Source organism: Ambystoma mexicanum, chromosome 4q (assembly GCF_040938575.1).
Source record: "Ambystoma mexicanum isolate Mex_15411 chromosome 4q, UKY_AmexF1_1, whole genome shotgun sequence".
Classification (NCBI taxonomy): Eukaryota; Metazoa; Chordata; class Amphibia; order Caudata; family Ambystomatidae; genus Ambystoma; species Ambystoma mexicanum.
The window spans coordinates 1,270,154,748-1,270,179,908 of record NC_090928.1 but is presented as its reverse complement, the minus strand read 5'-3'; the positions used below and the strand labels follow the sequence as shown (position 1 = coordinate 1,270,179,908).

General features: G+C 45.8%; 1 protein-coding gene across 5 annotated transcripts in view; it reads left to right on the top strand.

The window, feature by feature from the left end:
- Positions 1 to 25,161, top strand: part of KLC4 (kinesin light chain 4) — a 620,713-nt gene that overhangs the window by 413,159 nt on the left and 182,393 nt on the right. For all 5 annotated transcript variants that reach the window (XM_069608885.1, XM_069608886.1, XM_069608887.1 and 2 more), the window contains exons 11-12: positions 9,267 to 9,334; positions 9,642 to 9,750. In XM_069608885.1, the coding sequence (XP_069464986.1) occupies positions 9,267 to 9,334; positions 9,642 to 9,750 (177 nt within the window). The remainder of the gene's footprint in view (positions 1 to 9,266; positions 9,335 to 9,641; positions 9,751 to 25,161) is intronic.

The following is a 25,161-nucleotide window of genomic DNA, read 5'->3' as shown; positions in this document are numbered from 1 at the left end:
TGCCAGTGTGCTTTATAAATAATAAATATGCTGCCCAGAAAAGGTATGGTTGGAGGCAAATTCATACAAAGCTATAGACCTAGCAAGGGAGAAGTTCAATGTCTGCACCGGTAGAGGAATTCACTTCTTCAGGCACATTGCAGGTTCATGGAAAAACCTTAGCTGTTCCTCAGCAATGGGACACATTTATCAGACAAAGGAATGGACAATTTCCATTCGGAAATGGTAAGCGGTCTTGCCACAAGAGGAGGTAGACAAGTAACTTTTGGGGAGAACCTGGACAGCCGATAACCTATCTAGGTGTGGCGGCAAGGGCCAGGGTCACAACCCTAGACCTCGTGTCCAAAAGTGTACAGTTGTTTATTATTGTGGATTTTGTGATACTGTACACAATGTTATGTGGAATAAAACCACAGCCTTTTATTGCCAACACTTACACAAACATTTCAGTCATCATTGGGTAAATATAACATTGGGAACAGTCACTGCATCTTGTCTCCACTGATTAACGTTTATGGCAGGTCACGGGCAGCTTCGGAGGATCTAAAAGACTTGGCACAGGTAGCAGGATGAGTCTGCTGTCCCTCGATGCAAGTCTGGATACCCCTTCTGCTTGGCTGTGGTCGCTGCTGGCAGCCCAGCCGGTGGCGCTCGTCTCGGGTCCACTGGTTAGCCCTGATAAAGAGAGGCTTTAGCAGAGCTGCACAGGAGGCTGGTAGGAAGGCGAGGAGTAGCTTGAGACCAAGCTCCCACTGCACAGGACACAAGGGCAGAGCGGGTCTCCAGCTAGGTCAGGGGTGCAGACACAGGACTCTCCTTGCCACCTCTCCAGGTTCTTCCCTTGGTGTGCTGTCTGCTGGGCTACTGGACTTCCGATTCTCATTTAGCTTTAACAGTTTGATAGTACGCAGGGCATACTCTTGGGTGGGGAGCAAATGCAACTGTGTGGGGCAGAAATGAGACTTAAATCCTTTCAGGGGTATGAGGTGTTGGCTTTGGTTGTCAGTGTGCATTGGGATAGTTTCAATAGAGGTGAGAAAAGGCAGAAGAGCATTTGAATTCATCCATGCCCTCCTTCAGCCCACTAAACCGACCACTCCCATCCCTAAAATGTAGCCTTTCTATGCGGAGTGTTATGCATAATACTAGCCTTGTGGCAATAGGCTGCATTATCATTACTGCATTGCTTGGTTAAGCAGCACAGTGTGGTATAAACAATTGCATAATAGGAATACAGGTCACAGGAGGGCTGTGGAACATACAGTTCAGCAGCAAAGAATGAATTGGAGCTTTGAGATGAACAGAATTCAAGCAGTGACTCCCAAGTACATGGGTCAGAAAGTGGGGCTGAGCTCCCCTCCCCAACAAGCCATCCTTGGACCAGGTGAGCTAGACAGAATGATGGTAATTCTGGGGTTTTCTAGAATGCTGCTTTCACAAGCTTGGTAACCACTTTGGTTTGTAAAGGACCTGAAGGCCAGTTTTCTTGCAGCCTGAACCGCACCTCAGACCTGTCCCTTCCCTTCCTTTTTCTTCTCCACTCGGAACATTTGTCTCTTGCACCCTCTGCTGGCTCTTCTGTGAACTTCACAAACCCCGGCTGGTAACCTTGCATGGCTTCCCAGTGATAGATTTATTTTTATTTATTTATATGTTATGTTATAGGATATTATACCGCGCACTGTCAGCACCGGAGTGGTCGCCTAGTGCTCTGTCGGATCTGAAAAGCAAGAGGGTTGGATAAGTTAGTAGGACAGAGCGGGGGGAAAGCACAGGAGAACTGTGATGTGCGGTTAGCAGCAGAGCTTCCGTTCAGTTTACACCGTTCGCTGAGTGCAGGTGTGATTTTTCGGTCGGTAGTTGACATGTGCTGTTGTGCGAGGCTGTGTGTGGTTTGTTTCGTTGTTGAGGTGTAGTAAAGTGCGTGTGATTTGTTGTGCAATATAGGTATGGTTGGGTTTTGTTTAGAGTTTGAGAGGTGTAAGCCGGGGGATGTGTTTTTCAGTGGGTTGGATAGTGGTGGTGCTCCATCATACTTCCTCCACTTTGCCCACCATTGCTACGCATCCCTGCCAGTGTTGCGTATTGTGGTGTGTCGGGGGGTGGGGAGGGGAAGAGGTTCTTCCTCCTATAGGCTGTGCAGGGTTGTGGGTTGTCTGCAGGGCTTTTTAGTAGTGATCCCTTCTACACCTTCCCACCTCTCCTGTGTTCAGACTAATGGATGTCTACACCGCTTTGGCCCTTGGAATATCGTGGTGTGCAGCTGCCAGCACCTTCCTGGGAATCTTTAGGGACAAGGGGATCTTTTCCCTGTGCCCTTGAGCTACCTGGGCCCTGTGGTTTTTCTGTGGTTTAAGGGGACACGACAGCAAATGCAGTAACACTTAAAACATGTGATTTACCAAAGCAATCAGACTAAAAAGCGAGATATGGCTAACAGTCAGGCTAAATGCAAGATATAGCTAACAATCAGGCTAAATTTGAGATATGGCTAACTAACACAATCGGGCTAAATGCGAGATAAGTGAATTTCAGTGTTGCCTCTGGGTTTGGGCGCTTTACAAATGCATAAAATAAAAATATACATACTGTGGGCTGGACGCATCAGACAACCGGCCAATAGAGAATAAGATAGAATTGGGCTGGTCAGTTTAGTGGGTAGTAGTAATGGCTGTACCCCCTGCCCGAACCTCCCTTTCCTTGTCAGTAGCTGTTGGTTGACGGCTGCGGGTCTCACAGACTAACACAGGCCGACACAGCCTAGAGCTACTTGTGCAGGAGCTGGCCTTTGCCTTGCGACCCTTAGTCAAAGGGTGGGCCTACTAAGGGGTTGTCCGCAGCCAATGGAGCAAGGGGGTGGCTTATGGGCGAGCAGGAAAACGAAAAAAGGCAAACATAGACATACATAGATTAAGGACAATGAACATTGGACATTTTTAAGTGCAGGTACGGAGTACGGCCAGCTGTGCTCAGGGTGTGAACATGAAGGGATAGAGGGTGAATGCCGAGGAAGTGAGGGATTGAGGCAGGTTAGAGGTAAGGGAAAAATGTTAGCTAGTAGGCAGGTGAGAGGTAGGTTAAGAGAGTAAAGCTGAGGCGAGGAGGTAGGCTTTTTTAGTTTGGTTTTGAATAAACACGTGTGGACTGTTTCTCTGATGTCTGGGGGAAGAGAATTCCATGCAAGTGGAGCAAGAAGGAGCAGAAACTAGAGGAAGCACAGGGAGGGCGAGCATCCACAAAGGAAATCTAGAAGGAATAGCAGAGATTAGCAGGGTTTTAGAGTTGGATAGATACAGTGGTGCCTTACTGTGGATAGATTTGTGAACCAGGAGAAGATCTTTAAACCTGGCTCCGTTTTGCAACTTAAGCCATCCAGCCTGTTGGCGGTACGAGGAAGTAAGTGTGAAGTGAGTCCTGGTAGTGAGATTAATGATCTTGTCAAGAGGACAGAAAGCCTAGTTGGGGAGACCAAAGAGTATACTGGTGCATGTATCGACAAGGATTGAAGAGACTGATGAAGTGGAACAATGGCGATTGCTATAGACTACTATTCAAAAGGAAGATAACCCGATCTGTCCTTAACTCTAATGGAATTTCCCCACCCAAACTAAAACACTGGTGCTCATCAGGAAGTCGGTGAACGTCCAAATCTCAAGGCACCACCCCAGTCCAAAAGCTCCTAAGCTTTCCCTACAATGAACAATAATAAAGTTTGGACCTTCTCCTGGATGTAAAATGTCTCAAACACGCTGTGTTCTCATAATGAAAGTTCCATTAAAGTTAAGCTTTTCGTATGAAAAAAATAGTTCTACAGGATTCTCATGGGGATAGAAGAATGACTCCCTTCTCCTAACTGGTTCCCCAATGCTCCTTCTAGTTTTCGACAAAACTTGTAGCTCATTCAAGGAAGTTTCAACACATTTCACTTTTGGGCAAAGATGCTCCCTGAGTCCTTCTCGACTGTCCAGCACCACACTCTTGTGGAACTGCCCAGGGAATTGTGCTACAAAGTGATTCACTACTTCATATGCTTCTTCAGTGTTCGTCGCCCTCTCCCGGACTTGTACTTGCGCATTACCTCGTCCCGGGGACTCTTCACCGGCTTCGACCTGGGTCGCGAGTCACCTCTCTGCTTCAGTTTCTTCTTCCACGCTATTTCTGTGTCCTGCTGCTTTCCTTCGCCAATTACTGCTGGCGGTCTTGCCTCAGATGCCAGACCCCTCGGTCACCCACGACGGGTCACGCCAACACCATAGTCTCTTGTACCCTCCGCACATTTCCCTAGGTGGCTCTACTGTTGGGTACGTTAGGTGGTCTTGCCACCGTTGTCGGACCGGACGGTCTACGCAATGCAGGTCGCACAACCACGTTTCCTTCTCTCCAGGTCTACTGCGCCAGTTGCCAACCGATTTGCAAGATGCTTTTCGGACATCCCACTGTTCGCCTCTTTAACTTTGGAGACGTGCCTCGCTGCTGTCTCCCGAAGCCCAAGTTCTGCCTTACGGTCTTTGATGCGGCCACCTCGCTCGTCGGATTCTCCTTCTGGACGTACAACAGCTCTCAGTATACCAGAACCACATGGGCCATTGCTGGATGGATCAGAAGACGACAAATAACCCCTACCTTCTTTGCTGTTCAGTTTAAATAGCAGGGACGGCCCCAGCGTAACGTCGGTCCAATTGACAGCAGCTGATCAAGCATTCCTCCTGCTCGATTGTAGTGTACTTAAGCACTTCTTCGTCTCTGTACCTATGGCATCAAGGTGGCTTGCTATTTTACAATAACACATAGTTTCGGACGTGAGCTTATGTGTAGATGATTTGGGCATTAACATAAGCCTGCTGAGGTTGAGGTTTAAAGGGGCCCTATCGCCCAGTTGCATCCGTATCCCCAGGAGAGGCGCCCCTTCCCATGAGATCCTTCCGCATGTTACCACTCCTAGGGGGTCTATTGGTTAGTGGCCTCACCTCCCTAGCCTCATGGAAAGGGGACCCCCTCTGGGGAGAATTTGATGCTATTTCAAGGATCGTCACACACAGTAGTCAGTTTGGGAAAGTCTAGGGTGGTTAAGAGATGCTTGGCAGTGTTGAAAGGAAGGAGGTGCCTGATTTTCCTAATATTTAGTAGGTTGAGTCAAGCTGCTATTCCAGATTGGAGATTGCTGCTGTAAGGAAGGACTGGTATCAACAGTAAGACAGCCGCAAGTGACCACAGATCAGGGTTGTTTATTGAACTTCAAAAAGGGTATGATGAACGCCTATCTAAATGTAAATCTGCAGATGGAAGCAAGCTACGACCACCAAATAATAACAACGCAGTCCTAGTGGTGTCTTATCAAAATAAAAGGGCCTATACTAAAAAACCTATTGCCACTCCTTACCTCTAAATACAAATAGTCTGAGGAATAATGTTAGGAAAAAGAAAAGTGTTCCAAATGATATGTCAGGATGGTCAGGCTGTGTGCCTCCCTGCCCCACATTTACAGCATGGGACAAGACGGTTCAATCGAGCTTTGCACAGTCTCTGGATTCTTCAGCACGAGGTTACAGTTCAATCATTAGCATCAGGGCCTTCGGAGCGTAAGTCTCCTTGCTTCTCAAAGTCTCTTTACTCAAAGGGCTTGATGGAATAAATAAACAACAAGTTATTTTTCTCTTTAGATTTTCACAAGTATTCACATCGGGTTATTCACTATTCACCCCGGATCCCCCTCAGCCGGGTTCAAATCCTTTTTATACAATGTTCGTAGGTTATTCTTTTTCGGGTAACTCACGGTTCACCCAGGATCCCCCACATCCAGGCTCAGATCCCTTTAATACAATTAGTGTCCTTCAGCCGTGCTCGGACCAATGTCCTTTTTACATCCAATATCGAAGACTTTCGAATGTGCGCAGGGTTTGGCTTGACCCGTCGCAGGACCACTTTGATTTCACAATTCTCTTATGTTTGCAACCTTTCAGTTGAATACATAATGGAGACTTTCGAATGAGCACCCTGGTGGCGCCGGACCACTCTGTTTTCGGTATTATATCTTAGCTTCAAAGTTCATTCACTCATCTGCTGTTTTAATAATCTTCTTTATACAATGTTGCCACCTGCAACCTTGGTTTCCACACAGACCGGTCTGGTATCATTGTCCTCAACTCGCCGGCTGTGTTGACTTCACTGGCGCTATAGGAACCAAGGACAGTACCACGGCGGCAAACGCTTCTCCTCGCCTTGACTATCGGCGCGGGAGAGCCCCGGGTACCTCAGACACACAATGCAGGATTATTCTATTCAAACTATTGATCAGAAACTAGCAACTCTCTTGCCACGCTCTAGTTGCTGGAATATCCTTCCGGCTACTTTTCTAGCATTTCATTTCTCTAACAATATGGAACAGGAGGTTGCAGCTATCATTCATTCCTTTTTAACCTGCAGTGTGTAAAAGGGACCCCTGTCCAGCTGTTGGAGTGGAGGAATTTGCATCTGTGTTTCCTAAATATATTAATGTATCCTTTAATTCATCGACTGTACCTTCTTCCATCAAGCAGTCGTGAATGCTTAAGAAACCCTCCTTGGAGCCTAGTGTGGCGACAAACTACTAACCTATCACTAATGTACCTTTTTTATTCAAGATTATTGATCGAGTAGCATACCTGCAAATAAAGGCCCTGTTAGGAAGAGCACAACTTGCTTGGTTTTAGGCAGTCAGGCGTTAGGGCCACGCAAGGGACTGAGACCGCGTTATTAGACCTTAAGTCTAACATGCTTCAGATTATGGACGTGGGTGGGGTGGCTCGGCTTCTGCTTTTAGACCTTTCTGCAGCATTTGATTTGGTAGATTGTGACCTTCTGTTAGATAGCCTGTACTATTCTGCACATTTTTCGTTGGCACCACAGCTTGGGTTCTTTCTTTTTCTCCGAACGTACTGCAATCATTTTTAGCGAATCTGCAGCAGCCCCTCCTGTTGATTTGATCTGTGGTGTCTGATCTGTGGGGTTGTGTTTTCCCCCCACTTTAAATAATGTATTCACAAAACCCCTTTTTCCTATTCTTGATGATCCTGGTGTGTTATACATCAATTACGCTGACACCCAGATTTTTCTGCTGCTTACTGGTGGATTACAAATAGGATTCAGACAATATTAATAACATCTTTGATACTCTCCAAACCTGGATGGCCTGCAATGGATTAGCATTGAATGACTCCAGGGCGGAGTTGCTTATAGTTGGTACCCAATAAAGACTTGCAAAACTGTCTGACTTTAGCAAGTTCACCATAGCTGGTTGCCCTCCCAGTGGCATCAAAAGGTACAACATTGGGAGTTTACTTCGATGCCTCCATTTCAATGAAAGCCTATATGACTAATGTCACTACTACTCCTACTAATATATATATATATCTATATTTGAATTTCTGTCGCTTTTACCCCTTTTTGTCTAAGTAGAGTTATGCTGGTCTGGCACGTGCCATTGTTGGGGAAAATATTGATTACTGTGGTAGTGTCCTGCATCGCAATTTGCAAGGCAATATTGCTAAGTTGCAGACACTTCAAAGTAACGCGCTCAGAATTGTGAGTCAAATCAACCGCAGGGAGCATGTTGCAAAGGCCCACCGTATCGTACACTGGTTGCCGGTGAGGGAGCATTTTGCCCTAAAATTATCACTCTTGCCCATACATTTTTCTATGGGAATAGTCTGTGTTATTTAAAATCCAGGTTGATCTTTAAATCCTGTGATCGGACATTGCGCTCCAGTAACACCAATGTGTTGACCATGCCTCGAGTTAAACTTGAAAGAGATGGTGGGCTGGCCTTTGATTCAACAGCCCCTCATTTCTGGAACAGCCTTCCCCCAGACCTGTGAGAAATACACTCCTTCCCTCTCCACAAGAAGGCGCTTAAGACTGACTATTTTCAAATAAGTTCTGCTGGATTTGTTAATGTTCATTTATTTTTTTTATTGGCCTTCCCTTATTGCTCTGCTTCCCTATTTCGATTCTTGGTTATGAATGTGTCTTCCATTCTGGAGTAACTCTTCAGTTTTTATTTATGTTTATAGGTTTCTTGTTCTATGTGCCCCTTAATGGTTTCTAAGTGCGTTATAAATGAATAAATAAAAAATTGGCAATGGTTCTACAATGTTGGCATTGTAAAATGTGCCCTTTTTTGAAGTCCAGTAACTGCGATAAGACAGAGTGTGAGCCCGGCCTATAGAAAGCCTTTGCACAGCTCCCACTCATCCATTCAACATCCGCATCATTTGAAAGTCTGGGCCGTTTTCTGCCTCCAAGGTTGGAAGTAGTCGCTAAAATGGAACACAGCTTCAGTAAAAACTCCTGAGACTATGAAAAAGGTGGCTGGAAAGTGTGTGATTGGAAAATCGGCTGAAGGTGACATTACAAGTGACGAACGACATGAAAGCTTTGTCCCCGTTTTAATTTTGTTACTCTGACTTCCAAAAGCTCCCATTAAACTACCATTATCTAAGCTGTCAGCATCTTTGGAGGTGCCTCTCATCTTATCACAGTTTAGATATGCTATGGGAACATTTGCAAGATGTCCTTTCTAATATTTTAATTACTGAAAGCATCCAAGATCAAATAGAATTGATTTGTTCTTTTTCCGTTCTACTTATTTTAAAAATTCTATTTTTTTTTATTCTAAGATCTCAACTGCTTGACCTTGCATCCCACTAATGCAATTTTTAGTTAATGTACATGCAGTTTTGTGGCATGCATATGCATTGTGTCTTGGTTCCCAAAAAATGTAAATTCTTTTTTTATTCCCTCAGTTTGAGTACGTTATTTTTCAAAATGTATGTAGTCGGATTATAATAAATGTTAAAATTGATCTAATTTCATAACATCTGCGAGTTCAATTAAACATGCAACCTCAGAAAATGTATTTGACAGTCTTTCCTAAATTACAGTCAATTCAAACAATTAAACACTTGACTCCTATTTCTAGTGAGACTGCAGGCACAAAAAGGGTCTTGGTATCTTATAATGGCAGTTTACAACACTTGCAAACCCGCCCATTGTGCCCTTGAACCTGTGTGCAGCTACATATAATGTGGCTTGCATGGTCTCCAGTTTTACCCCGTAACAAATGACATAATCTGATATTCAGGGCTCCTGGTTTTGGTCTGTAGACTAGGTCTCTCATGGTGGGGTGGCGATGTCTGACCAGTGTGAGGAGAATTCAGTGTGATGTCTGACCAGGTGGCCCCCTCAGGTAAGCCATCGCTTATGACCTGCTATTTTTGTCTCCCTTGCAGGGCAAACACAGAGACAGTGCCCCCTATGCAGAGTACGGTGGCTGGTACAAGGCCTGTAAAGTCATCAGGTACGTAAGGAACAAGACCACTTGTGTTGAAGCTACTCGGCCGAGGCATATGCGAATGTCCAGCTTTTATGTAGTGCTTAAACTGTTGTTAGGCGCTATGTAAATACCCATGCTTTCGACAGGAATCTGAAATTGCGTAAGGGCAAATGCAGCGCTTTTCTAGAAACGTTTAATAAGGTCAAGAAGTGAAGCAACTTAGTTCCGCAGCTGTCCTTGTTTAGAAGTGAGTGATCGGTATTCTGTAAAGCGCCTGTGCCCTGCCCTTTCCCTCGTCCTCTGTCTTACCGTGTGCGTCCCTTCTCCACAGCCCAACAGTGAACACCACCCTGCGGAACCTGGGTGCCCTGTACCGGCGCCAGGGCAAGAACGAAGCGGCCGAGACGCTGGAGGAGTGTGCCTTGCGATCGCGGCGGCAGGTGAGACAGCCTTGGATATGGGGGGGTGGGGGGGGTCCAGCATTGTAAAGCAGCGATGTGTACCCATCGGTGGTTCTTCATGACACACCTGATCCTGAAGTAACGGTAGGCAATTAGAAAAATAGGCCTGCTTCGGTTGCGATAGTGCTGAAGCTAGGTGGCTTCCTGTGCACACTGTTGCCACTGAAGAGTAGTGATTCTGCTCAGTTCAGTGGAAATGGCCAATTGAAAGTGAAGATGAGTCAGTGGGCTCATCAGTCAAAAGGATGTTCACACATATGACATGTCCTATCACAAAGAATGCTATGTGAAAAATGGGCACACAAGTTCAGAAACCATCCCCTAAAAGCCCAATGAGTCTGCCATTGTGTCAGGCAGAATTCATTGACTGTTATCAGAGGCCCCTTTGGAAGGCAAGGTCGTCACTGTGGCAGATGAGTGCAGCTACCCAGAAATCTATCTCTCTTTAGGTGTTGGAGACAAATGTGACCACACAATCCCTGAAAATACTTATTGAACACACATTTTCTTTCCATGGACGTAGCTTTTAGCAATCCCCAGAACCAATCAAACCGTATTTCTTTGAAATCAGGTAATGATGGTGGGCTTTCACATGCAGAGGCAAGTCGTAATATGAACTTTCATATAAAGGCTCTATATCTTGCTTCTAAATGGCTCTGGAATACCATCCTGGCCGAGGGGAAGTAGACATTCACAAGTTGCACCATGTATGAAAAAGTTGCCAAAGCACTACCACAAGAAGTATTCTCCTTTTTCAGTGGTGTCTAGGTGGGAGGAGAATGATTGATGATTTGCAAGATTATATTTATCACAAACATATATAAGCGCCTAACAGAAACGCAGGTCTCGGACGGTGCCTTAGCTTTTGTAAAGTTAAGACACACACATTAACTTCCACTTGAGGCTGCTGTTTTCTGAACAGTATATTCCAAAACTTGCAGCTAATTCTTGTTGTAGTAATGCATGACTTGGGTTTCACGACTGACTAGAATAAACTTCTCTGGCTTGAGACGACTTTAGTTGAGGAAGTTCTATCCATCTGCATGAATATGATGGAGGGAGTATGTGTACCAGTCAACCTTGTGAAGATTTATGTTCTGTGCTGCAGAGGAATTGAACTTCCTGGAGGGCTATGAGGGTTCAGAAATGCAAGGCAGACAACTTGATGGAGGTTTTTCACAAGTAGCCATTTTATTAACTTAAAAGGGTGTGATAAACGTCTTTCTTTCCCTAAGCGAACTTGGGTAATTAAGACAAAAGGAAAACACTCCAACATACAAAGGGATCTGTTCCTCACACTTCTACATGCAACAAAACATTTCAGGTATTTATATGGCTGTTCTGATCCAAAAATAATAATGAGAACCAAATAGTCTTGTAACCAATGGTCGGATCCCCTATCCAGTGGATAAAGTTCACTCCAATAATCTGGTTCTGTTTCAAAAGGTAACACGAAGGTTTCTTCTAATAGTCAAGTTCTCTGTTTCCAACACAAAGTTCCTTTACTACTTGTAGAGGGTTTCACTTGGCATCTTGATTGTCTTATAATCAAGCAAAGTTCATCACAAAGTTTCCACAGGCTTTTGTTTATCAAACAAAAAAGTATTTGTCTTCAGTCTTCAAATTAATTTTTCAATATGATTTCTCTTCTCTTGATAAAAAAAACTACTAGACCCTTTTTCTTTATGCACAACAAGGTTTTCATCAGGATGGTTTCACCACAGTTCCTCACACACATTAATGGATTTGCCACTTTCTTTCCACCACAACCTTTCACCACAATGTAGTACTTAAATGTCTTTCCTGGTCCTCTAACCTGCCAGTACTACCGCTAACAATCCCTTTCCCGGTGTACTCTTCTGCCAGAACAAACCTCCTAACACTACTGGAAGTACTCTGTGGTGTGGTTTACTTCAAACATCAAAGTCTTTGACTTTCAATAACAGTACAATTCACAATTTCTTCCAAAAGGATACAACATCCATTGGAACTGTTTGTTTCACCGATTGATTGGCCACATGCAATTCAGGTTGCATTCCTCTCCTCCTTGCACCTCTCCACAAAGAGGGCCACTTTCCTTCCACCGTCGGGTTTTCACTATCACACCAAGTAATTGTTAATGACATCTTTCATTCAAGTTTTTCTCTTCAATAAAGCGGTTTTCCCTTTTACTTCCAGTTTACCCCTCTTTGGCTTAGGCAATGCTAGTTTTTGTCAGTAGCACATATTGCCCCCTCTTTACATTGGCAATGGTGCTTATACTTTGGGTTCAATACTGCCCCTCTTTCCTTGGGCAGTGGTAGGCTGTCTTTCTTAAAGACTGCTCTTCTGTTACTTGGGTAGTGATAGTTTTAAACTATCTCCTCTTGTTTCCTTTTCATATAGGTTTTAGGCCAAAAACCCTTTCTTTGATTAGTTCTGTATCAAATGTTCTATCGGTTTACAACAGAGCGCCCCTGGATTAGCTGTCAGAAGCCAACTCACCGGTTTCTCGCTGCGCATCAGTGTATCCCGCTGCCAGTCCTTCTCTGTTTTTTGGTTTCGGAGCTGACGGCTCTGGTTGCAGTCCTGTGATTCGCGCCTTACTGAACAAGAGCCCACGTTGCTCCTCTTGCTTCCCTGTGCTTGCCAGCCACCAGACAGCACAAGACGCGGAGAGTGCTTCTCTCCCGTGGGGTAACCGGCACCAGCAGCGCTTCCCGACCTGTGCAGCTTGGGCTTCTTCTCACGACTCTCTCAGCACCATCACCTGCCATACGCAGTGGTCCCGGCGTCCTCGGCTCTCTGCCCCTTCAGCATAAACGGTCTCTGATAACTTCTCCTGCTACGACTGCTACCACTCCTCTTGATCTGCAAATGAGGGAGAATTTAAATAGTCAACAGAGCCCCCCAAGGTCCCTACCCTTGTGTTTATGTCCCCACCTTTGGACGACCATGCACTGAGGAACTTGGGTATCCAGAGTACCGTTGGGAGGGCAACCAATGCACATAATCTTTGCCCTGGGAGGCTCCTGCCCATGCATAATTCCCACGAAGGGCCTAGAAGAGCCACTGTTTCTTCATGGGGTACCAAAACTGCCCCTTGATGGAAGAGAACCAAGGGATGCCCTTCTGAACAAATGCCTCCATTGGCTGCATTATGTCGGGGACTGTGCTTTTGTGACCAAGACACCATGGTGGAGTGCACTAGATTGACTAATGAAAATCCTGTTCACGCCGTCAAATTGGTCTTTAGGGAAGGACATATGGCAAGGGATGTTTTGAGAAAATGTAAATGGTACTGGCGTACCCGAAGAAGTGGGATTGTAGCTAGCCCAACCCCAATTCTGGTCTTGCAGCCCTCCCTGGTATCTCCACTAGTAATGGTTTTGTATCTGGGGAGAACCTTGCCCCTTTGGGCCCCTAGAGATTCAGGAGTTAAAAGTGGCACGGTCGGTGGCACTGAACCTTTGAGAGAGAGATTTGTTCTGTGGCATCCAATAAGGGTGTGGTTTTCCACCTTGTTTTCTTCCTTTCTTCTTGGAATTGTTGTAATAACTCTCTTGAAATGTATTGCTAGGATGTACGTTGATGGCCTAAAGGCTGAATAAAGTGAATTGATTGATTGAGCACCACCACCTGCTACCGATATGGCGGTGGTCCCAGCGTCCTCGGCTCTCTGCCCCTGCAGCAGACGCAGTCTTTGATAACTTCTCCTGCTACTACTCCTCTTCATCTGCACCTGAGGGGAATTTAGTCAAAATTTCTGCTCCGGTGTACTTTGTCCAGAACACTAGACTGCAAACTGCAGTTCTGTGCCTCAGAGTCCCTCTTCCCATACCAGTACTTCTGGCATTATGGGACTTGAGTCCCCAACATTCTTAATCTTCTATTTATCACCTCTTTCGGTATCTAAATCACTCTGCTTATAGAACACACCTTCAGATGAGGGTTTTAAGGACACCAAAGGTTGGTCCCTAATTTCACAACTCAACCCAAAGGAGAAATCCCCTTTCTCAGAAGTAATGGTATTGATGTTCTGATCTTGACATGCTCCATTCTTAGAGTGAGCATAAGGATTTTCATTACTAATATTTTGGATGTTGTCGGAAAGGTGAGCCTGACTCCGACAACAGGCCATCAAGTGTTCTGGCACTATTGAAGTCTTTTCCTCCAGAGAAGAGGACTACTGTGTCTCTCCTAGAGGAGCCCTCCCACTCACTTTGGTCCCTTCTACTCCCAGGTGATCCACCCGGCCACTACCACCCCCAGGGTTAGGATCAGGTAATGGCTGCCTTCCCCTGGCCGCCTGGGAGGAGAATTTAGGCTGGGATTCTGTTTGTACTCCGCAGGATTCATCACAGTACACACCTGATGGAAAGGGAACCAGTCATGCAACTGTGATGATTTGTTATCAAGAACGTCATGCAAAGAGGAATTACATTCCAAACATTGTAGAATGCAAACATTCTGACTTGTTCATACAGATGCTACCCTGCTACATGACAGGCGGCTTCCCCTCCTACAATGGCCCAACTCTCCTAAAGCCAAAGAGTTTAAAATAAATCTGATGTTAACAGAAGAGCTAATGTTTTGAAATCCTTTCGAGCGGTCGACTGGGCAGGGGTTTTACACACAACTGGAAGTATTGCAAATTCTACTACTTTGAATGTTGGGAGCACAGAATATGCCAGCAGGACAGATGATGCAGAGGTAAAACTGCCAGAATGAACCTAGGGAAACAAGTTTTTATCCTGCGTTTGTTCCAACCTGGATGCTTTTCAGTCAAACATTGCAAGAAGTGCCAAAGCCAATAACTTGCATACGTGTTCTGCCCATCATACCAGCTGCCCCAATGGGGACTTCATTTCACTTGCCTTTCTTGACATCCAGTCTGTGTGGCCCGAGTTTGCCTTGGAGGCCAGTAGCCAGCCCTCAACCAGCAGCGACTGACAAGGTAAATGTGGTCTGGGTGGGGAGTACAGCAGTCACTGTATTCCAAAAACCCTGCCTAACCTACATAACCATTAGCCAGCTAGTAAATATTACTTCTTTGTAACAACCTTTAGGTGATTTTATTTTACTTTTGTGTCCCAGCCGTAGGTGTTCTACCTCTATCCAGACATCTCAAATTTAGGTGGCTTGCATTCATTGTTGGGCCTCCAATTGAGGAGTTTAGTATGTGTCACACTTGGATAGAATTAGGGAGAATAGTCATATGCACTATGCTATCAAACCAGGGTCTACCATTAGCAAATCCTACACATCTGGAATACCCTAAGAACTATAGCAAGTAACGTTCTAGCACCTATCTATTGCTAATCGTGATGATCTGGATCTGTCCAAGCAGAAACACCTATCGGCGATGCGATTTAACAAACTGCCGACCGAGGGTAGCGCTAGCAGCTGTGCAGTAAGAACATTCATTTTGGGACTGATATCCTCGTCACTACCCATCAGTCTTCACCAAACAATTTGACCCATCAAGATACAGGAAGATTCCCCGCCCTTGACGGACACTGGAAGCTGAACAGAAAAAAGGTCCCCCTGGTAAACAGACAAACACTCAAACACAGCCCTATGCCAACTCTTGCCTCTGCACCAGTAAACAATTACTACGCAGCTACACCCCTCGAATAATTTGGCCTAGCTGCACACATAACGTTGGCCTCAAGCACCAATGCCACCAGAATGCAGATACCATAGTCCATTGGTCTTAATGCACACATTCTACTGCCCTTACACAGCCACCGCACCACAACTAGCACTAATATGCAGCTACACATTACCCATTGTGTTCTAGCTGCACACAAAATACTCTCTCCACTGATATGGACTGTGGTCCCAGAGGGGGTTCAACCCACAGCGCTTTGGAATCATAACAATGGTAAAAAGCACTATACAAATGCCAAATAACAATACCTGTATGGAAAACATAACCAAACATATTTGTGGAACAGATTCAAAATGAAATGTGTTGACATATTTGGGAGTCTACCATCCTGTACAGTAACTAACAATGTTAAGTAAAGGTGAAGTGGTCTTGTAATGTGCCCGTCTACTATTAATGTTGTCCTCGCTCTGCATAGTTCTGTAAAAAGAAAAAGAGGTTGGGGATGTGAATGGGATGGTGGTAAAGGCTGTTACTTTTGTACCGGAAAGACTGGGTCACAGAGTTCAACTGAAAAGTGTCCCTGTGTCTGAAACCTATCCTTGCCCTCACAACTAAAGCTAAACGGTGTGTAGGGATGTCAATAATCAAAGAAATGGTGATGAAAACAAAGTTCTGAGTTTCTTCCACCTCTTAGCTTCCTTTTCTGCTTCCCTTCCTCAAGTTGAAGAAAGTTTACAAAGTCTCAAGATTACCTTTCCCGAGTTATATTTTCTGCATAATGCTTTTCAAACTGGCACTTTCCTCTTGGCCTCTGTTCAGCCTTAGCTTTGCCCATAAAATATAAAGTTATGTACTCAATATGACTACTTTGGCTTAAGTTCCAATGTTCATTCAGTTCAGTATTCAATAGATGTATTTTAACTTGGTTTCAAGGTTTCATTTGTTCGGCATGTGAAGGCAAGTCCCTGCTAACACTACAGAGTGAATACAACCCTCTAGGGATATTAAGCCAGGAGCTAGCTTGCAAGGATAAAAAGGTTTCATTGTACAGAATACAAAGTATCAGCAAAGGGCTCTGCTGCTTGAGATTGTGCTGACTCCAGAAGACATGACCGTGCGTTATAAGGGACCCAATCATCACAGATGACACCACGTATATGGTCTAGACTAGCACATTTCATTGGGTGGACAGTATACATAATTCTGTTACATATGGGATGCCAGGCTACAATTGGTTGGTTCTTCCGCCGTCCGTCAGGCTCCACGTGGGTCAGCTTGGCTCCCCTTGTCTGGTGAAGGTCAGATCGCTCATAAAATACAATGTTACATCTAACCTAGCACACTGAGCCTAATACTACATAACTGTGGCATGCACCTGGGCGGCTCGAGGAATGGTGCCCGGAGGAAGGGAGTATGAAATAGTCGCACTGACCCACACATTCTGGGCTTCGTTGATACCGCTCCTCTCGCACCCAAGGTCTCCACCCTGGGTTTGATCTATAATTTATCCCTCCCTGTACCTCGTGTTACAAAGGATGCATTTTATGCTGAGGGGTGAAACAGTTGCGCGTGCTTAGATCTTTTATGGTCGCTTGGTTTATGCTAGGACAGGGGGGCTGCTCGCTTATCCTGGAATGCAGGTGTGTGGGGGTTGGGTCAGTGATGTGGGGGTCGGGACAGTGGTGTGGGGGTCAGGTCAGTGGTGTGGGGCTAGCTTTAGGCTGTCTGGGTGGGGGTTAGAGACCTGCTGGCAGCTTAGTGGTGATGAATGGGCACTGCGCAGATAATTGTCTCGCGCTCTTCCAGGGCGCATTCCTCTGAAAGATACTAAATGTTGGCATATACTCATTTCCATCCCAACACATACAATAAGACTTGTACAGCACTGCGTTACTTATACGCAGTGCTCTAGAGGCGCCCCGGCTCAGAGTGACGCCCCCGGTACTCAGTGGTCTTTGGTGTCTTCTCCAGCTGCCTTCGTGTTGATTTGCTGGTCGATGGCCCAGCTCTGCGAGCCCTGCTTGCACTCCTGGAGCTCTGCAGCCCATGACGTCGTCTCCGCCTCGTGCTCCACTCGGACGGGGTCCCTTTCTTCTTGCTCGCTCGCAGGTGCTGCTACACACAGCCCAGCATGGATACTCCTACTCCTGCGGCAATCCCACGATCCACCTGGCCTGGGCCTCCACAGTCTTCCTGGGTATTGGCCAGCTCCTGACTTCCTTGTATGCCCCACCATGGCTGCCTTCTCACGACACGGGCCCCCTGCTGGTAGCTTCCACACAGGCCTCCCTGTTGTTTCTCATGTTGTTTCCCTGGCCTCTCTTTAGACACCTGCAACCCTTCAACACGTTGCAGATGTGGACTCGCCACCAGACTTGCCTGGCCATAGTTAAAGGGATATGCCTGACTCTCACAGTACTCTGCAGGCATCTTCCTTGTCCCAGTGCCAAAGTGGTGAAATAAAGCTCGAGTGTTCATTACTCTTAGTCTCCTCTTCCTCATCTCAGTATTGACTGAGGTTAAATGTGGGGAAATGCATGGAGCTGTTCCACAGCAACCTACAAAGGCCGAGGGATGGCTAGGTTGTTCCTCAACCGGTGAAAGGGGATACCATGTCCCGCCTAAGGGTACCCCAATCCCCAAGGACCCTTCACCCAGGTGATCCTCGCTCGCTTCTCCACCCCGAGGGTCGGGATTCAAAAGTGATGGCTTTTCCCTGGCCACCTGAGAAGAGGATCCAGCGTGAGTAGGATTGCGAATACCCTTTCGGTTTCTCAGAGAAGCAACTGAGCATTTTACAAGTCATTGGCGGAAGGACACGTTGGCGGAATCAGATCGCAAGTGATCATTGCCAGGGAGCAAACAGGGAGGCGGATTGCAGGCAGTTTGACAGCAAGGGATCTACAAGCAATCAGAGGAGGAAATAGAGGGTGAACAGATCGCCCAGTCTCAGTTAGGTGGAGGATGCATGGTTCTAGCTGTTGGGGAGGAGCCATTCCTTGAAGAGAAGGTGTTTGAACTCCTTCCTGTAATGTAGAAGTGAGGAGAGCGTTGATGTTGATGGGGAGGAGATTGCAGAGTCTGGTGGTAGACCGAGAAGGTCTGTCTTCTGGTTATTTCCTTTCTGCACCAACAGAGTTCATGTCTGCACATGTGCTTGCTTCTGGTGGATCGTAAACATCGGCAATTGAGTTTCTCAGGAAGGTAACTGGGGGTGATGGGCTTATAGATGATGTAGTAGGATTTGAAGGTGATACTTGTTTACAGCAGAAGCCAGGTTAGTTTGATGAGGGTTGGGGTGATGTGGACAAATATGGAGAGTTCTTTTAGTCGTGATGCAGCATGTAGGATACATCCCAGAGGTTCCAGGGTGGTTACTGGAAGGCCTTCCAAGATGGCATTGCCACCATGCATGTGGGAGAGGACCAAGTAGATCTGAAGCTGTTGGTTGAGTTGAAGGGCTTGATTTTCTGCAAGAGGGAATGTGCTTCTCGAAGGTAAGGTGCGTGTAGATGTAGAACCCAAAGGACTTGGCGCAGGTATTGTGCTGGGCTGGGAATTCCTCGAAGTTCATCACAGAGAACTAGGTCTGGATCTCTATGTTTGGAGGTGTTGGATAGCTGTCAGAATTCGGTCTTGGGGTCGCGGGGGTTGAGCACAAGGCAAGCACTGGACATCCAGCACTGAATCAAAGTGAGTCAGACCTTGAGCCTGTGGATGTCTTTGCTAGAGGATACCTTGTGGTAGAACGGTGTGTATGTCAACTGCGCATTGGTGGATGTGGATGTTTTGTGGCACCAGGAGGGTTGATAGCGGTTTCTTGTAAAGGTTGAAGATCAAAGGGGAGAGGATGGATCCTTGCCGTAATCCACAAGTGATTAGTATAATGGGTGACCTGGAGGAATCTATTTGGATAAATTGGTAGCAAGGTATCTTGATCTATGAATTCAACACTGACAGTGTAAAATCAGGCGGCACAAAGAAGCCGATGCAATGAAAATCATTTTCTATAACCGTGCAACTGGTGTAGCTCTGCTTTGGCAGATCCTGCAAGGAAGCGGCTGGAATGGGGAACAGTTTCTATCACATGTAACCGATACATAAGTGTCTATTTGTATCCCTGTCCAATTGATGTAGCTATGCTATGGCAGATCAGAGGCGGATGCAGTGAGGAAAGAGTGTCTCGATGATGGATTTATTTTCTGCTCGGGTGAACCTCACATGTGTATGGCATTGCTTTGTACTATTAGCTCTTTAGTTTATGCATCTGGTATTTTTTAAATGTGTGCTGTCTGGTAAAGTCCGAGCGCTGTAGAAAGAAATCCTCAGAGGCAAACACACTTGTTGTGTCGAAGAAGCCTATAAACGCACACCTGTTGCGCTGTGTGCCTGCTACCGGGAAGTGTTCAAGAAGCGTCGATATGTACAAAAAATCTCAATAAAGTACAAGAATTAGAAATCAAATGTATCAAGAGCTGATAAATGTCCAGAACAGACAATGTGATCACATGGCAATGGTGGAATCTTCATTGCAAGTAATAGGCTCTGTTAGATGCGGTGACTGAAATGCACAAATGTAATCCGTGGACGCAATCCTCAGAAATGTCTGTGCCTTGTTACCCTGGGATGAAGGCACACAATCCTGAAGGAATGAGTGCTTTGAAAGTCAGATCCTGCCATATGGGCAGAGTATAAAAATGGAAAACTCGCTTGTGTGGAAAAGAAACATTCAATTCTGAGCTGATTGAGCTGATGAAGCGCATGATTTGAGGGTTAGTGGTTTTCGTAGGCATAGCACCACCCCCTAGAGCACTTGCACACTACTTTAATAGCACCAGGATTGCCCAAATATCTGAATAGATCTTGCCTGACGGGGATACCGGAGCAAGCGGCACCACACGAACATCTTTGCAATTCTTAAGGAAAAGTCAATGGGCATGTTATTGCAATAAACAAATTGCTTATTGAGCTTCAACAGATTGGAAATGCGTTTTCGTATGATGAACATGAGCCTGTCAACATTGCAACCAAAGCAGTTTTTAGTGAGAGCATTAAAAATATGTTGCCCAGCGCCATGCTCTTGCTATCATTGACCAGCTCAAAGCCTAGAGACCCTTCATTGAAACTAGGGCCATGAATTTTTGGGATCCTATTAAGAAAAACAAACTAAATCTGTGTTCAAGTGCCAAGAGGAAAATAAAAACAAGTGCCTGGTACTGTGGAGTTAAGAGCAGTGTGACGAATCAATGGAATTTGTCTCTCCGCCCCAAGGGGGAGCCCCACCCCTGTGAGGCTGGGGATGTGAGGCTGTGCCGCAGCACTCTGCCTAGGGGTTGAGGCAGGTGGGATCTCACCGGGAGAGACTCCCCCTTTGGGGAGAAGGACTCATATTCCTGTGAGGAACTCTCTAACCAGTAAGCCTAATGGGATACATGGGACTATCAAATCTTGTAAAACATAAAGACTGCGCCGAAGAAGTTGCTAAAGGATGTTATTCTTCACACGAAAAAGGAAGTATCTCTTTAATGGAAATTGACCATATCACTGAGACGAGTGGATTGAGAGGGAAACACTTGTCATATAAGGAAGGTCAATGAGTATGACCAGAGAGGAAGTACCCTGCGGACGCAAGCCTGGCAAGGCAAGTGGGCGAATGTAGAACTGTCAGCGTGCTGAAACGTTGGTGAAAAAGGAGCATCAATGGTGGCATGACCCTGGTGAGTCAGGGTGGGCAGCCGACTTGTGCAACAACCCCAGGACCATCAGATGGACACTGCTGCAGACAGTACAGCTCCCTGGTGAGACACCAAAGAGAATAAAAGTGTGTGGACCGCAGGTGCGGGATGCCGAGAAAACCGGCTTGCAAGTACAGCAAAGAACTTGAAATGCTGCCAGACCCATAAGGGTCCCAGGGCCGTTTCTGTAGAAGAGAGAAAGTAACTGGGGACCTGAGAGGCACAGGAAGAATGACGAAAGTAACACGGAACAAATACCTTATCCCATCACAAACGAATAGTTACTATATGTGAACTGTGATCAAATAAGTGCGATATCCATAATGCACAGTAAAGGGGAATTGAATACAAAAGAAATACCATTGTCAAATGTGAAGAGCGATAGTTTATGGAGAAGAACAAGATTTCATCAATGGGAGGAAAGTAGAAATAGAGTACATCTATTAAATGTGAACTTTGGTGAACTAGAGAAAGAAAGAGTAACATTCCCAGAGAGGGACCCACATGAAAGAGAGAGAAACCTTATAAGTGAATACAAGCGAGAGAGACTAAAGAGATCCTCCAAGAAACCAAAGCCTGTGAGGTACGCAAAGCAGAAGGGTGTAAAATAAAGAAAAGAGAATTTCAAAGGTGTGAAAGCATACATAGCCTATACAACTAAAAAAGTTGAACAGAATATAGACTTGGCTAAAGTGGGATATAAACAGTCTACAGTAAGAAAAGAACTGTTGGAACCGATAAAAACTGAGCTGCCAAACAAAAGAACATATATCAAGAAAACTAGTGCTGGATGGGAGTCATTCTCCTGCCTTTTATTTTGTTAAAATAAGGGATGGGTTAAGATAGTACGTTTTGGGGTGGTTTGGGTGGCTAAAAAGTATTGAAGGGAGAGTCTGGAGAAGACTCCTAGGGCTCCCGCAGTACATGCCTATCAAGGCTTTAAGGTTAGAGTCGGACCTTACGTCATTTTCGGGCCATCTCCATTTACAGAAGAGCCTCTTTATATCAAAGCTTTAAAGTCATGTTCATCTCCTTTACTAGCTATCATGATCCCCCCTTATGAAAGTCAAGGATGAACATCCCTTGCGGGAATTCGCTAGGATACATGATAACATATTTAGGGCAATAGGTTGGAGTGCCCACATGGGAGGATGACTTTGAAACGCTCATTAGGAAGCTCACAGGTAGACTTCAAATATGGGACTGGGGGGTAAACCATAAACATTCAGCCAGTTTAAAAACGTATTCTGATTACTTGGGCAGCCAATGTGATTATCTGTGTCCACAAAAGTACCTGTTGATGGCGCCTGCTCCTGCACTTCAACTTTATATCATTGATATGCTTACATCAGTTGCCCTCCCGGGCTGTAACTGGTCCTAGAACTGGTGTGCCCAAGGAGGACATTGGGTGCCGGCTGTGTATAAACAAGTTACTAGAGGAAATGAGCAGATACATAATGCAAATCGCTACGTTCTGTATACACTGCTTACCTGACCAAATTTGTGCACAACTCTATTGAGATAGTCATACTCTTTTTGGAAGATCTGCCTTTTGGCCAGGAACATAGCACTCTACAAGATGTGGCAAGAAATCCACATTCAGTTAGAGCGTACAATTGACTAAGAGGCAAGTTTCCCTAACTATGCTGGCATTCATCTGACCTGAGGGGGAGCGCGTTGCATCTCAGACTACATTCACCAGGTCTAAGTTTGTCGTCAAGCTGAATCTTTCACCAGTGCGTTCTGACTGCCGTTCTATGCAAGCTTTCTTCTGTTAGTCTCGCTCAGCACGGATTCCGCATTGAGGTCGATGTTTCGCCTGCACCGCTAGCCTTTTCTGCATATTACACGCACCTTCAGCACGTATCCAGTCCCAGCAGCATCTAATTTTACGAGATGCAAAATCCGGTTCCTCATCACTGTAGAACTGCTATTTCAATTTGCCTCGTGCATTCTGAGCAGCCCAACATTCGACATGTAGCTATAGCGGTCTACCACACAGTGCAGCTCTGATGGTAGTTCACGCCATCAAGTGATTATTATAAGTGACACCATAGGGGCTGATGAGCAATATTCCGTCCTGAAGAAGGCAGCCATCACCTGAATATTCTGCCGAAAACGCCATGTCTGCTCTCCACACCTAGCCTGAACCACTTGTTAATCTAGGGTACTGCAAGGGCGGATAGCGTAGACCCAATTTTCATTATTTTCCAACCCCAATTCTAATAATTTAAGCACTGGTTTCTTGTTTATCCACTGACCCAAATCCACCACTTGTTAAACTCCTCTAAAACTGAAATCATGGTATGTGGCAACTCCGAACTTCTTCCACACCCACTACCCTGGCCAGCCGCCATGGGCAACTCTCCTACTCCCTCTAATTCAGTAAAAAGCCTTGGATGCACCCTTGACTCTGACCTAACACTCTTGGGCCAAGTAAACAACGTCTCAAAGTCCTGCCACTACCACCTTAAAACTCTTAGGCGCATCTTTCCATATCTTTCCTTTCCCAACAGACTCTCTGCAGTCCAATCAGTTGTTATATCAAGACTGGACTACGCTAACTCCCTCTACCTCGGAGTCCACGCTTACCAACTGAATAAACTTCAAAGGGCACAAAACGCTGCAGCCAAACTGCAACTTGCGCTTGGCCCGAGAGACCACATCTCCCCAGCCCTTAAGACTCTGCACTGGCTTCCAGTGGCCCGAAGGGTGACTTTCAAAACCTTATGCATTTCTCATCGAGCATTTCATAAAACCGGAACCTCAATATCTTCAAGACAAGTTAAAACCCTATCACCCTCCACGTACTCTAAGATCAAGTTCAACCGGCCTCCTAGTCATGCCTAAAACAAACTCAGTCAGGTTAGGTGGATCTTCCTTCCAGCCTTGGCCCCCCACGCTGTGGAACGCACTCCCACCCCACATCCGCCTAACTGAAGATCTAATGTCTTTCCGCAAACTACTGAAAACTTCCCCTAAAACCAACCCGTACGGAAACTAACCCAAACAGACTAACAGCATCTCAATGACACCAATTCAACAAACTACTAGATCTAGAATAACAATAAGACAAACAACAATACAACATCATGATCCATGCGAGAAATCGACAACTAATAACCGCTAATGTAAACTAAAAGGACAAACAGAATAGAACGAATAAAGTAGATCAAAGCAGTGAAGTGGATAAAAAGAATAAATCGTACGAAAAGAGTAATGAGGTTTAAATTAATGAAATGGATGTAACGAGTGCAATGGACAAAATGAACAAAATGGGCGAAATGAATAAAGAGAAGAGGATGGAAAGATGAATACAAGAGACTGATGAGTACACAGACAGTTGACTCCAACTGTATGAGTGCATGGCATAAATGGAAAGTACAGAATAGACGATTCAAGTACATGAGACGGGTGTAGTGCATGAAATAGAGAGCATGGAACGGATCCAGTGCGTATGACAAGTGACATGGCCTGAATCGATAATCCATGATGAATGAACAAAGTGAATGGAGCGGATGAAATCGTTGGCATGGATGAACCGCGTGGAACGGATGAGTGCGCTGAGCGGATGAATGCGTTGAGCAGATGAGTGTGTAGATCGGATGAGTGTATAGAATGGACAAGGGTGTAGAGCGGACAAGGGTGGAAGTGCGGATGAGTGCGCAGAGCGGATGAGTGCGCAGAGCGAACGACTTTGTAGAGCGGATGAGTGCGTATGAGCGAACGACTTTGTAGAGCGGATGAGTGCATAGAGCGGATGAGTGCATAGAGCGTGATGAGTGCGGGGAGCGTGATGGAGTGTATAAGAACGAAAGAGTGTGTAAGAACGAAAGAGGGCAGAAAGTAGACGCGTGCGTGGAGCGGACGCGTGCGTGGAGCGGACGAGTGCGTGGAGCGGACGAGTGCGTAGAGCTGACGAGTGCGTAGAGCAGACGAGTGAGTGGATGAGTGCATAGAGTGGATGAGTGCGTAGAGCATGAAGCATGTAGACCGGATGAGTGTCTAGAGCGAATGAGTAGGTAGAGCCGCTGAGTGCGTAGAGCGGATGGAACGGGTGAC